Source organism: Culex pipiens, chromosome 2, assembly GCF_016801865.2.
Source record: "Culex pipiens pallens isolate TS chromosome 2, TS_CPP_V2, whole genome shotgun sequence".
NCBI classification, from domain to species: domain Eukaryota; kingdom Metazoa; phylum Arthropoda; class Insecta; order Diptera; family Culicidae; genus Culex; species Culex pipiens.
Window position 1 is genome coordinate 182,876,071 of NC_068938.1, and position 14,725 is coordinate 182,890,795.

Consider the following 14,725-nt stretch of genomic DNA (forward strand, 5'->3'; position numbering starts at 1 on the left):
TCAGTTTCGCTGTTATCAAAGCACACCTTACAACCGTGACCGTGTCAAAAAACTGGAAGGTTCTGTTGTGTTTTGTGACGTCAGTTGGAGGTTAGAAAATTTGATGGTAGAGAACCTCAGAACCTTGATGCCAAAGATCTTATCAAATGCCATGACTCATTTTGCGACGTCACCCTTATCGGTCGCCAAATCCGACAATAAAGCTCATTGTGCCCGGGTGATCTTCTCCAAGGAGAACCAAAACAAAACAATCCAAACGGGTTCATAGATGGCACCATTGTGAAGCTGGCTCGCGTCAGCAAAACCAATTTTTTGCAACCGTCATCACCTTGCTGGTTGGCACAAGTGTCTGTATTGGGAGGAGGATGCTGATAAGAAACCGCCACATGTTTAAGGTCTGGCGTCGGATTGTTAGTCAATGGGGATTGTAATACGGCACCGCAGACAAGATTGCCGCGCCGACCCTGATATCTGGAGAGAATACAACGCTGATAACAGCTTCTCGCGAAAATTTACAGCGACTCTGTCTCGAGGTCCTCCCCGTCTGGGTAAAGAGCAGTCCAGCTCAAACCTTGGAGCAAAATACAATTGCACACCGATTCTGCGCCGAAAGTTGTCAAAAGTGCGCTCGCGAAAAGCGCCGTTTCGTGCCAATTATTGGCAAACAGATAACGACACGCGTCTCGCAAACGAGGTGGAAAGTATTCTCAAATCGTTTCTTCGCCACGGTACCGTACCGCTGGAGAGTGCACCGCAGAGTTAATTGGAGGTAATTAAAACCGTAGAACCGAGTGTGTTCGTGTAAGCCGTGTCCATTATCGGACGGACACAATGTGGCGAGTTGGCGATCTTCTTGACACAGATGTGTCATTCTCGCCGGCTGATCGAGTGATGTTTTCCCTTAACGAGATAAATGGGCTGTGGGAGGTTCTGTCGTCGGGCCGAATCGGCCCACTTTTAATGTGATGGACACGAGGATAAACACAATGCGAGGGATCAAATGTCACACTTGCGGTGGAGTCATTTCCAAACTCCATCGGTGGAAAAGAGCGTTCTCATGATAGCGAATAAATCACTCCGATTTTTATTTCATCATCAAGATGAATAGCTACCGTGGCTAGACGGCGGATTTCGGGAGTGGAGTGAGATCAAAGAAACGTGAGAGGAATTGGAAAATGTAGCCAAGATGTTGTGGCGGCGAGACGTCGTCGGATGATAAAAATCTTTACGCTCGTCGTGTTCCAGTCGAAAATAGACAAATATGACGACTCTTTGTGGACCAAACAAAGGCGCCTCAAGGCGACTTTCTCACGCTAGATTTCAATGTTTTGCAAGAAGTCCACAAAGAAAGCCACGTGTCATTACCCTATACGAACGCGCGGAAGCAATTTTCCCTGATCCCTGCTGGAAAAAGACTTCCGGGACACTTCACGGTGAGAAATTAATCTCACTTGTGTAACATGGTAGCGCGAGTAACACCGGCAGCTGCCTGCTCAAAAGTTCTGCGTTTCATCAAGTCATGGTAGTCTCACGGTCTGGATGACTGGACGAGAACTCGGGATGATGTTTACAGAATCTCAGTCCCGCAGACGAGATTTTATTAAGTGATGTATCTCTTCCTCTGTCTCGAGAGAGCGAATGAAGCTGGCTGACAGAAGTGGTCACAGAAAAAAACGCCATAACGGCCGTGATGAGCCGTAAAGTGAAGTTATTAAGGGGACCATAAAACAGTTTTTCAAAGCATATCAAAAGAAAACGGTGTGAGATATAAATAGACTATTTTTTACATTTTCAAGCTGTTATGCTCAAAATTACATTATCTTCGTTATTCGCGTCTGTTTCCAATTAATTTGAATGCTGTTGTAAATATAAACATAAAAATTGAGAAGTTGACGAGTTTGAGAACGAATCCACAAGGGAAACGTCGGATTGGGACACGAAACCGCCCTCGCTAGCTTGCCCGACATCGTTCGATCTGGGAATGTCGACCAAAACAATAACAAACCGCCGAGGGGTTCTTCGATGTAATGCTGGAAATATGTAATCGTTGTTTTTGCTGCCATTAAATGCAGGGTGTTGACTCAATTTAAAAAAAAAATCTAATTAAAAAAAATAATTCACATATTTTACATATTATATGAAAAATGTTAAAGTTATTCATTTGTGTGCTACAACAAAAAAAAACTTAAAATTGCGCTGTACAAAATTAAATTATATTCAATTTTACATTTCTGGAGTTTTTTTTTTTTTTTGAAAAGGTCGAATAAACCAAATTTTCATTTTTTGCTTTTTGGGTGTTTTTGAAACCGCCTTGAGTCAGGGGTATTCAAAAACACCCAAAAAGCAAAAAAATAAAATTTGGTTTATTGGACCTTTTCAAAAAAAACTCCAGATTTCTTAATTGTGATGTAATTAATGGCATTTTTTGTTTTGCTACTTTAGCAGTTAAAAAGCAAAGATTAACAGCAGATTCCACAACCATTATTTAACTGAATAAGTTTGCTTCTTGGAGGGTAAGAATAAAAGGATTTTTTGTTTATTTTGATCATGTTTTCCTGGTTTAATTCAGTAATTATGTATCAAAGTTTCATGGTCTAAATTTCGGGATTTTTTACGCTGCTTATCACTTATTCTATTATTAAATCAAATTAAAAGTTAAATTTCAAAACTGCTGCATTCTTAAGGCGTTGTTCTGTTTAGTATATTATTAAATTAGCTCCAATTTCCAACAACTCTTGATGAATCACTGACCACCTCAAGCGGCGAGTCAAATGCTTTCTCTCCCCGTTTTTCCATCAAACGAGTTGCAATTCTCTCTCTTGCCACCCACAATCCAGATCCACGCGCGCGCTCGTCACACTTGGCCATATGCTGCGCCAATATGATGAGCCGCGCTCTCCTATCTCTCCGTATAGCTCAAGCCGCGATTCGGAATCGGACTCGGCTTGCTGCCCGGGCCAGTTCTCCGACAGCCGTACGGTCTGTCACAACGGTTTCGCGCATCGTGCTTGAGGCGCGTGCTCATCCGTCAATATCCGCGCCAGCGTTTCATGGTCCGCTGGTTTAGCGGTAAACCACGGAACAGCGAGTTTACCTCACCTTTGAGGTATCGACGGGCAGAGCCGGAGGAAAAAAAATCGAATTAACATTGCTGGAATGCAGTAATTGCCTTGGATTAATTACCATTACAAAACATCGAGTGCAGTTCGAACATATGGAACACGGCTAGCCTAGGTGGAAAAGGGCACAACATCGCGCGGTTTGTACGATTAGTGCTGAATCGACGACCCAAAGGTGGTCGGCATTGCGTGCGAGGTGAACCAAACCAGGAATTTATGTCTTCCTCAGCGGTTCAGACTTGCGGATACGTGTAAATTACCACCTTAGCAACCGTTGTGATCCAGGACACAAAGCCGTCGCTACAGTCCGGTAGAAGGACCGGAAGTATTGCTTCCTCTACCGACTTCCCAAAAAAGCGAAACGGAACTAATTGTATTGTAATTTGTGCCGTCGTCCAATGTGACCCAGCATCCAATGGTTAGCTTTCCCTCGAAGACCCTTTGTGTGTCCTGTTCAGCATCGGAAGTTGTCGAGGAAAACATCAACAGAAGGAACACAAAAAAAACAGGAACAAGTGATTTCGAGCAAACCGGATCAACGAAACTCCCACGAAAAAGGGCTCGGCGATAACACCTTGCACCGAAAAAGAGCTCGAAGAAATCGTCGAAATCTCACCGAGCGCAGAAGAAGCACTTCTAGAAGCATGTGAATAACAAATGAGGAGCGCGCGTACGCACGATTTTCGAACGGTGTGAAGTGTGTTGTAAACAAAGGATGTTCGAGGGAGAAGGGGAGAAGAAAATTGGAGCATCGAGTGTTGTGTTTAAAAGATCATTAGTTTTCTCGATGCAGAAGAGAGAGAACATTCGGGTTCTGAACGTGAAGAAGCATGTGTGTGATGTATGGTGAACATGACTGTAAACAACGCCCCTCGCTCTGTGGTGGCGTTCAAACGTGCAGTAGAACGAATGATTTAATTAAATTTTGATGATACGAGCAATCCGAATCTCGGCATCGAAATTGACATCATTAGTGGTGTTGTTGTTATTGTTGTTGCTGTGGTGGGGGAATTAATATGCAGGCGAACGAACAAGCGCGAAACTGATTTATAAGTCTGCGCATCCAGCGGCCTTAACAAAGGGATGGATGCTGCGTACCGATATGTTACACGCTCTAATTAGTGCTTGTTTGAGAAGATCAGGGATTAGCGGGGTGGTTTGCTAGCTACGGAGCAGTAGGGAACTCAGAAGTGGCTTTTTTATTGTATTTAATTATTTTCATTGAACAAATATCGACTGAAAATACTCCAATTTATTAAATTTACGGTTTTTTTTTATTTAATTAGTTTCAAAACCAGTTTTAAAAAAATATTAAGAACTATTTTCAATTCAACTGTTAAATCAGAACCGATTCCATGTAAAATCTGTAACTCGAAGACCTCCGTTATTATTTCAAACCAACAAATAATGCACAAAAATGACTCAAATCAGAGTGAACCCCGCTTTAAGCAAATAACATAAAAAACGGACTAATTTTTTTATTTCATTTAGAATGTTTGTAAATAAAAGGAAATCATTCAGCTCCATTGAATATATTTTGCCAAAATAATAATTCAAAATCAAAAAATAAATTTGGAACATTTGAAATATCATTGATTGATGTATTGATTTAATTTAATAAACTTTGTTCAATTTAAATCAACAAAAATATAGCCAGATTCCCCTATCCAAGACCCTGAATTAAGCGGAGATCTCCAGAAACGATTACATTATTGGAAGCTGGAATAAGAGTTAATCACAGTGATGTGTTTGCATTTGCGGCGATTACAGCACATTACTGGATCTGACGATGTATGATTTATAACGCTTGAGGCAGGAATTTTATCAAGGTGCGAACTTTTCGTTATCTAATCTACACATTTGACGAGGAAGAACACACTTGTGTGTCCGCAAGATATTGCCATTTTTCGAATGTAAACAACTTTAAATGCAGGTTAAGCTTGTTTCACTTATCATTTGATAAATTGTGATAAGGAAGCTTAGGCAAATCTTCCAGACCTCAAATTGATATTAGTTTAAGATTCCTGATCTCGCACGTTTCGCCCCTTCATTTCAGTGCAAAGTGAATTCCCCAAACCCAATTTGCATCCCGATTGTATCAACATTGCCCGCGCACCCTGAAAAACGTGCCACCATCGGTGAATCTTCCTCGCGAATTTTACGTCTACCTTTCACCTTCTCTTATCTAAGCTCCACGTTGATAACGACGAGCTCAGAAATGCGTTAGAAATCGATACCGAAACACCACCAGCCAGCGCTTAAGGTTCAGTCGCTCTCAACCTGTTGTTTGGGTCACGTTTCAGCTCGCGCTTCCAAGAAGTGACTTCCTTGAGGTGTGCCGGATTACACTGCTGGAAGTCGTACAATTTCCGAGTTATCAGGAAGAGAGGGGACTACTTCGATTTCGATTTTAGGGATTGAGGTTAGGGCGGTTTACTACTCGAAAGCAATAAATTTCAAGAAAAGAAGAAGAATCAATTTTCACGACCCTCCATATCCAGCTTTTCGGAACTGCTCAGTGACAGCTAACATTGTACAGTGTCGACACGACGGAATTTCAAACAAATGTGATTCGAAAGAGGGCGCCCACGGCGCGGCATGTTGCCTCTGGTGTTGACAAAACTCAAATTAATGTGTGCCGAAGCGTCGTCGGAAGTGGATGTGAAGCAGTGCAGCAGTGAAGACTTGGTGACTTATCTGATGGATAAGCTGGCAACAACAGCAACAACGCGCAGCCATTATCGCGTGGTGCTTCCAAAAACGAAAGTGCGAATCGTCGCGAATCGGACAAAAGCCGTTTAGCAACGAAAAAAATGTTCAACAGCAGCGACAATACCAATGAGGTTATAACGACTGCTGCCCATAATGGTGACACCGGTCCAGCGCCCGAATTCCAGTGTGATTGTGTGTGCTCGTGCTGCTGTCAGTGCTTTCCGGTGACCAACAACAACAGTGCTGCCGCCGAAAACGGCGTCCTGAATGGGGCCACCAGCTCACCGGAACGGATCGAAAACAATAACAACAATGGCGATGAGGCCGCAATTGTGCGCCGAAGAAAGCCTCGAAAACGGCGCGCCAAATCTGGCAACCTTGAGCAACTGCTAGTGACAGCTGCAGGCAACACTGGTGCGACCGGCGCCGGTCTAGTCAACGGCGGCACCAACCGCCGCAACTCGGCCTACTGTGTCTGCAAGCTCGAGATTAAATTTGTATGGTAATTAATCACACCAACTTTTCAAAATCGGGTGGAATCCACCACCTTTCTCAAGGGAGTCGTGCCGAAGGTTCTAAATTTAGTCGCCGCTCGACTTTCAGCGGTTTTAAGGTTTCACTAAAAACTACTCTCGCTACTAGTCGCATTATTAATTCCATTTCTCTGCTCGGTCGGTCGGTCTTCAATTTGAGTGGAGCTGCGCGCCCGCGTCCCAAAGGTCAACGAATCGTTATTTTACGAGTGATTCACTTCGTGCAAGGTGGAACATTTGGGGAGGGTGCCCCGAAGCGGCGATTGCGTGTACGTTAGATCGAGCAGGACTGGTTCTGATGGTGACTTATGGTCGTCATCGTACGGCAGATCACCAGACCAGAACATTGCTGACTACCTTGGAGGTTTGTGGGGCAATTAGCGCTCAACTTGTTTTGTGCGGTGAATGCTTCCGTAAATGATAGTGTTGAGGTCTCGTTGAGGATGAGTCATGATAAAAATAGTTTAGACTAAAAATCAACATTCAATTCAAGTTATTTTTTTAATTCTTTTTTTTATATTTCAATCTTTAATTCTTAAATAACTTCTCCAAAAAAAAACTGAGTTGACACCCTAAGTTAAAAACAGTTAAAACATAAACGATTACATTTCGAACTTTCAATCTGAGGACCCCTCGTTCTAATTTTGTCAACAACAAATAATGCTTAAAAATTACTCAAATCCAAGCAAGTCTCATTTTAAGCATCACGGAAATTCACCATTTCCTAGATAATTAGCATAATTCCACCAATTAATTCTAAAAAACTCTTTTCCATGGCATTTTACGAGCTTTCCATCGCCAAACCGACTTTGAACTCGTGCCAAAGCAGCATTCACGTGAGCGAAATTAAAACGTTTATGCTATGACAACCCAACACACACCGGTGCACTTTTATTACTTCCGGCCCTTAAAATATAAACCAATTCATGCACCTCTCGTTCAAATGTTTTGACTACCGTGCCAAAATGACTAATTTAAATGCAGCTTTGAATTGCTAAACCACACAAAAACAACTTCCCAGTGACATTCGCCTCTCGCGACGTCCATAAATTGGCCAAAATTTCCCATTTGGAGCTCATCTAACCCCCCGTCCGACATGTGGAAAGCCGGAAAATCAAAACAAATCATCGCTGACAGGCGGAAGCGCGCGCTTCTGGACCACGTTCCGCGTAGGATTTTCCCTTCTAATATTTCATTGAGACGACGCTCTTCTAATGACCTAGATGGAAGCTGACAGCTTCTCTGGAGTATCTTTCACGTTTTTTTTCTGGAAATTCTTGATGGTGGGTCCCCTTGAACCACCATTTTCCCTTGCCCTAACTAGTAAAAATGCTAAATTTAGAAACCCCCGAAAAAAGAAGGAAAAACACTTTTCCCTTAAACGTTCTCGCTCTAGTCGTCTGTAGAGGGCGATGTTTTTGTTCACTTTGTGTGTCCTCCCGTCGTAGTAAATTCCTTTGCGTGTCGTCTTGTACTAGCTGAGGAATTCCCATCTAAGCGGAACATGCTCTCCGCCGCGTCGTCCTCCTTTCAACTTTGGGTTAATTAAAGTCGGCGTTCTTGTGTTGTCCCAGTTGAGGACGCCACGCCGGTACGGCCTTTGTTGGGCATAGAGAAGCGGACTTTTTACGATTATTCTTGTGTACTGAACTTTAAGTTTGATTGTTGGAGTTCCAATTCAAAGCAACAGATTGCGCTAGTGTCGATTCGACTACATTGACCAAAAAATTCGCATCCCCTTGTCTGTGGCCGCCGCTTCAAACGACCAAGTCGGCCTTCAACCCATTACTAATTGTTTTCGTAGCTCTAACTAAGCCATATCCTTTCCCTCTCTTTCGATTCTAACAGGTATGAGCTGTCGCAGGATCTGTTGGACAAGCAGATCGAACTGTTGGAGCGCAAATACGGCGGTGTCAAGGCACGCCACGCCGCCCTCACAATCCAGCGCGCGTTCCGGCACTACACGATGGTGAAGAAGTTCGCGTCGATCACGGCGATGGCCAAGGCGGAGAAGCGCATGAGCCGGCGGGTTCAGCACCAGCAGCACCAGGCCGAGCTGGAGATGATGCAGCAGCAGCAAGGCCATCTAGCGGAGGAAGGACAACTGTACGAGGACGGTAGCCTGGTTGGAGGAGCGGGAGGCGTTGGCGGCGGTCAGCGTGTTTGTGCCACGTGAGTAGATGATTTGTTTTGTGTTTTTGTTAATTTACGATTGGTGTAGATTCGTTGGAAGTGTTGTTCAAGTTAGTTCGAAATATTTATGATAGAATGGAATGGAACATGACAGGCAAAATTTTCCAGGAAATTACTCAAAAGTTCTGTATTTATTTGCTCTGTGTTTTTGAAAACATACATGGATACATATTCAGGCAGCTATGTATTTAACAAAAAAAATATGTTAAATTTAAGATTTTCAGTTTTAGATTTTTGCAAAATCTCATTAAGATTCATTCAAATTTTTTTCACAATTAGTGTCTATTTTAATTTTCACAATCAAATCTTTAATTATCTATTGAATTAAACAAAAACAAAAATTTTAAATTAAAAATAAACCTTATCACTTTAGATATTTATTGATCTGTGCAATGGAAAAAATATAATTATATTAATAACCTTAAAAAATTGGGGTTGAGATCAGATCAGTAAAATGCACCACCGATATTTTTTCCTCGTTTTTGTTAAAATCTCAAGAGAATTGAACATTAACAATATTAGCGGTATACGCACTTCGGAAGGAACCGGTCAAGAAAAAAATCAAATGGGCAGCAGCGGCAGCGCAAGCAAGTCAGAGAGGGTGAATAAAAGCCCCAAGAAATCGCTCCCTCTCCTTTGTTCTGCTGTTCGTAAAGCTGTTTCTTGACCCCTTTCCTTCCGATCTGCATTCTAGCCTATTAACAGGAAACATTTTTCTGGTATAAAAACACAATTAAGCATGATTTTTGAGATTGCATTGTCAAAAAATATTGAATTTGTAATTCTTTCAGAATCTGATAATTTAAGGGTAATTTATTGATATCTAAAGTATCCAAAACAGGCTCTTACAAAAAATCTGATGTTTTTTCGCTTTTTGTTTAAAAACTTTCAAACGCAACAAAATATATTTATTTGAAAAAATATTCAAAATTTCAATTCAAATATGAAAAAAATCCACCAGAATTTTCAGGATCTTCAAAAAAATAAAGGAAGAACTATTCAAAACAATAACTTTTAAATTATTATTATTATTTATTTATTTTTTTGAAAAAAACTAAGATATTAGAGAAATGGTTTGATCAAAATGATATCATATTTTACATTTGACAGCGAATTAAAACGAGCAGTTTAAAATCAGCTAAAGGATGTCTAGTTTTCAAAAATACTTTAAGATAAATTCAAATTCAAATTCGGTTTTATTGGTGAATAATCAAGATACAATAAGTTCTTTTGAGATACATAACAGAGTTTTGGAGTTCCTTTCAGCTGTGTGTTACATTAAATCCATTTTGGAACAATTATTACTAGTAAATAAAGGTGTCACCAAGAGTAAGAAAAAATAAGAATAAACTTACTAAAATTGCAAGGGAAAGGGGATAGAAATAGAGAAAGCTTAAAACTAGATCACAGTTTTTTATCCTTTATAGATGTGCTTGATCATCAGCTCCCCAAGGGCCAGGAATTGCTCCGCCTTGTTACGGCAGGTCCGAAACCGCGTCATCATCTCCCCTGCGAGAGCAAAGAACTCTGGCAGGGTAAAGAGATCTTCCCCGGTAACTTCTTGCTGGGCCGCATTGCCGCTACCGGCAATGCGGCCCAATATCAAGTTTATTTTATTTTTTTGTGATGGGAATACAAAAAAACACAATAGACAAAAAATATTAATAAAAGTATTTAGAATAGGCCTAAAAAACATTAATAAAAACTTAATAAATAACCGTGAAAAAATCTAAAAATAAATGAAAAAACACAAAGCAGGAGAAGATTCGTCTTATGTAGAACATAAATTGCACTTTACACTTATTGACAATAGCGAAATTCGGATTTTTTTTTAGTTAGGATTGCGCAAAAATTGAAACTGCTAGAAATTGTGTGAAATTTACTCGAGTTTGAGTTGTTTAAAAAAATATATATATATACTCAGAAATCAATGAAAAGAAAACTTCGAATGCTCATTCTTGAGTGGGTGTGAAAATTTGAGCGAAAATAACAGAAATATATTTTTTTAAATGTCACGAAACATAAAAAAATAGTTTTCTAGATTTTTGCAAACTACTTCTCAATTTTTAAATTTGTATTTCTAGAGTTATTTTTAAAAAGCTCCTATAAGCTATCGTGTTTCATATGTTTCTATTTCCTATGTCAAAAGAAGCAATTTTGCCTAATTAGTTTTCCCATATAAATCTCCATGCAATTTTGCGGTCTGGTATTTTTTTTTTTGTTATAAAAAAATACTTCATGAATACCCTTGAAAAATGTATTTTTAAACAGCTGAAGAAAAATTCTACAATTTCTCGTTGAGACATGACAATCGGACAATTAATTTCTGAAATACAGCCTCAAAAAGAATTCGAATAGATGAAAATGTGTTTTTTACAGTGTCACACTTCTCTTTGGTTGTCACCTAATTTATCTCTTATTTTCAAATGACGATATCTCGAAAAATATTGGTTCGATTTTCAATGCCTAAAAATACAACTTTAGTGAAATTTTCTGATTTGGAGGAAAATTACCTGTTTGTAGAACTTTTTAAAAACTAGATTTTAATTACAAATTTTGAAATTAGATTTATTGAAGATTTATTTGTAAAAACGGAGAGAACTACTCAATATAGTTATTTTTAACAAAATCATTTTTTAAAGTGTAAATATAAAATGAAAAATCTTTAGAGCGATTACAAACTTGTTTGACATTTTGCATCTGCTCACCCCTCGTCATTCATTTCAAATTTCAATTTCAAGTCTCAACTGTCAAGCCAACGTGATTGTCCCGTTTGCGTAAAATTTGTCGAAATTTTCCAAGTTTAGTCCGGATTTTCTGTATCAAAATCAATGTAGTTAAAGTTTCTAGTTAGTTTTCCTAGTCTGTAATCATGTAGTTTGTCCCATTCGGACCAAATAGAAGTCGTTGCGAAAAAGTCCGATTAAAAACTTCTTTGTTTTGAAAACAAGTGAGGCAGGGTCGTCCATACACTCCGTCTTTATTTTAGTAGTTTAGTCGTAATGTTGAGGTTGTTTTAATAAATTTAGTTTCAAACATAAAATTAATCAACTTTTCTTCTTCTACAGAATCTCCGCCACCCCGCCGGGAACGCTGCACCACCGGGTCACCCCGGTCCGGTCAATGTCCCTGCGCGAGCGTCGTCTGGACTCGAGCCCGATTCCGCGCAGCCAGTCCGGAAATGCCAGCCCTGCCCCACCCGCCACCGCCTCCGCCAACAGTTCCTGGACGCAGGGCCAGATGTGCACGACGGTTCCCTCGTCCGGGGGCGGCCAACAGCAGCAGCCGTACTCACATCCCCATGTAAATATTCTGCACCAGCAGCAGCAGGCACAAGCTTACTACGCCGCCGCGGGTGGCCAGGGCCAGATTCTGCCGTCAACGTACCAAAGCAGCCAATACGGATCGCAGGATCTGAACGTGAGCGGTGGCAGTTCCGTCCTCGATTCGACCATTTCGTCGATGAATCTGTCGTGGAATTCGACCGGCGGACAACCGATCGTGGCCACCGCCGGCGGTTTGCCACACGGGCACTGTCCGTACACGCCGCACTACACGGCGGCGCAGATTTACATGCGTCCGCGTGGCATCGGAATTGGCAGCTCCGGCGGAAGTTCCGGATCGGCGGCGAGCAGTTGTAGCGCGAGCCGCAAAGTGCCACCGGAAGTACCAAAGAGGACGTCCAGCATAACGTCCGCCCAGCACACGCCGAACCGCTCGTTGAGGCCAAACGGGTTGTGTAAAACGGCGGAGAATGGTTCGCTCAGTTCGGTTCAATCTTCCGGCAGCGATTCGTCGGCTTCGGCGGAGCGAATGCAGGGCGTGGAGATCGGTTCCGATCGGTCCAGTTCGCCCCAGTGGAAGCGAAAGGGACCGGGCAGCAGCAGTGGAAGCGCCAGCGGAATTCAAATCAACGCCCAAAGTCCGGACCATCTGATTGGGGCCACGGTCACGGCGGGTGTCGTCGGATCCGCAGGAAGTGCCAACGTCACCATCAGCAGCATCGAGAACGAATGTCTCAGCTCGCACACGAGCGCCGCCCAGTACTCGATGGAGCAGCACGACCAAATTGTCCACACGCCCACCAGCTACAAGGTCTCGGAGACGATCCGGAAGCGACAGTACCGCGTGGGCCTAAATCTCTTCAACAAAAAGCCCGAACGCGGCATCACCTACCTTATCCGGAAGGGCTTCCTCGAAAACACCCCCCAGGGCGTGGCCCGGTTCCTCATCTCGCGCAAGGGTCTCTCCCGGCAGATGATCGGCGAGTACCTCGGCAACCTGCAGAACCCCTTCAACATGGCCGTCCTCGACTGCTTCGCCGGCGAGCTGGATCTCTCCGGCATGCAGGTGGACGTGGCCCTGCGCAAGTTCCAAGGCTACTTCCGGATGCCGGGCGAAGCCCAAAAAATCGAACGCCTCATGGAGGTCTTCTCGACGCGCTACTGCCAGTGCAACAGCGACATCGTGGCCCGGCTCCGCTCCCACGACACCGTCTTCGTGCTCGCCTTTGCCATCATCATGCTCAACACGGACCTGCACACGCCGAACCTGAAACCCGAACGCCGGATGCGGGCCGACGACTTCATCAAGAACCTTCGAGGCATCGACGACTGCGGCGACATCGATCGGGACATGCTGACCGGAATCTACGAGCGTGTCAAGGCGAACGAGTTCAAGCCCGGCTCCGATCACGTCACCCAGGTCATGAAGGTCCAGGCGACGATCGTGGGCAAGAAACCGAACCTGGCGCTGCCCCACCGTCGACTGGTGTGCTACTGTCGGTTGTACGAAATTCCGGACATTAACAAGAAGGAGCGGCCGGGCGTGCACCAGCGCGAGGTGTTCCTGTTCAACGATCTGCTCGTGATAACCAAGATCTTCAGCAAGAAGAAGAGCTCCGTCACGTACACGTTCCGGAATAGCTATCCGCTGTGCGGAATGGTCGTCACGCTGCTCGATGTTCCAAGTGAGTGTTGATAGGTTTTATATTTTTTTAATTTGGAACGAAATCTGATATGTAATACTGAAATCCCTAAAAATATTGAAAATCTTATCTCAAAAGTAATCAAATACTGATTCAGATGGTGTCAATCTTTACAAATTATTGCTTTATAAAATCACAATAACTTTTCGTATTTTAAATCAATCTTATACATTTTTAATTCTCTATAATTTGACAAATATATTCAACAGATTCAACGGTTACACGTTTCCTAATAATTTTATAAATTTAAAATCTTATTTTTTTTGTTTTTTTTTTCTAGTTAAGGTTTTGATTTTTTTTTTAAAAGAAAAACATAACAAAATATTATCTTCTTTTTTTTATGAAATCGACCCAAATTTGTAAAATTCGTTACAAAAAAAACGTTACATAATTCCAATGCCACCAGATAACACTTAATCAGATCACTTTGGAGCATTTTTAGAGTAATATTTTAGGACAGAGACCAATATTTCGACATTTTGACGAAGCTTTTGAGTAATCGAATTGTAGTTCAAGAAAAAATGTTTCAAAATTGATGAATCTCGTTTATTTCTTATTTTTAAAATTTTTGAATTTCAGAAAAATAAAATATTTTTGAATTGCTTTTTTTATATTGAATATTCTTCAAAATAAAGTAATTTGGAAATTCACGGAAATATGAGGTTTTAAACTTGTTTTCAGATTTCAGAAATTTTAAACGCAAAAATTTAAGAAACTCAACAACCTGGAATGAAATATAAAAAAAAATTATATTCAAAGTTAAATGTTTTTTTTTTTTTCTTCAAGTTTCTAATTTTAAATCAAGAAATCTTAAATAAGGTTATTCCCTGGAGATGGAGCCACACGTTGCCGTCGTTTCAGGGCTATTTGCAAAAATGGTTTCCGATGTTGATATATATCACACATTTATTTTATATTTATATACTTGTGTTGATAGAAATCACAACTTTTATACTATGTAAAATTGCAAGATATTGATTTTTTTATTTGCATCTCAATATTCTTGTTTATAAAATCTGGTAGGAACAGGTTTAAATCTTTTTGATACATCGTTAGCTTAGGTAGAAATTCATAAAGCAAAGCAACGCTTACGCACAACAGTAAGAGAGGTCTCTTCTAGGCATTGTGGGATTATATTAAATAATTTAATAAATCACAAAAACAGAAGCGTGATTTTTTCT

At 41.4% G+C, this 14,725-nt stretch overlaps 1 protein-coding gene across 6 annotated transcripts in view; it reads left to right on the forward strand.

The window, feature by feature from the left end:
• LOC120429394 (IQ motif and SEC7 domain-containing protein 1) overlaps nt 1–14,725 on the forward strand; it is a 223,131-nt gene that overhangs the window by 198,954 nt on the left and 9,452 nt on the right. For 5 of the 6 annotated variants that reach the window (XM_052708734.1, XM_052708733.1, XM_039594547.2 and 2 more), the window contains 2 exons: nt 8,213–8,536; nt 11,626–13,526. In XM_052708734.1, the coding sequence (XP_052564694.1) occupies nt 8,213–8,536; nt 11,626–13,526 (2,225 nt within the window). Of the gene's footprint in view, nt 1–5,563; nt 6,334–8,212; nt 8,537–11,625; nt 13,527–14,725 lie in introns of those variants that run through there. The other variant, XM_039594551.2, reaches the window with a different exon arrangement.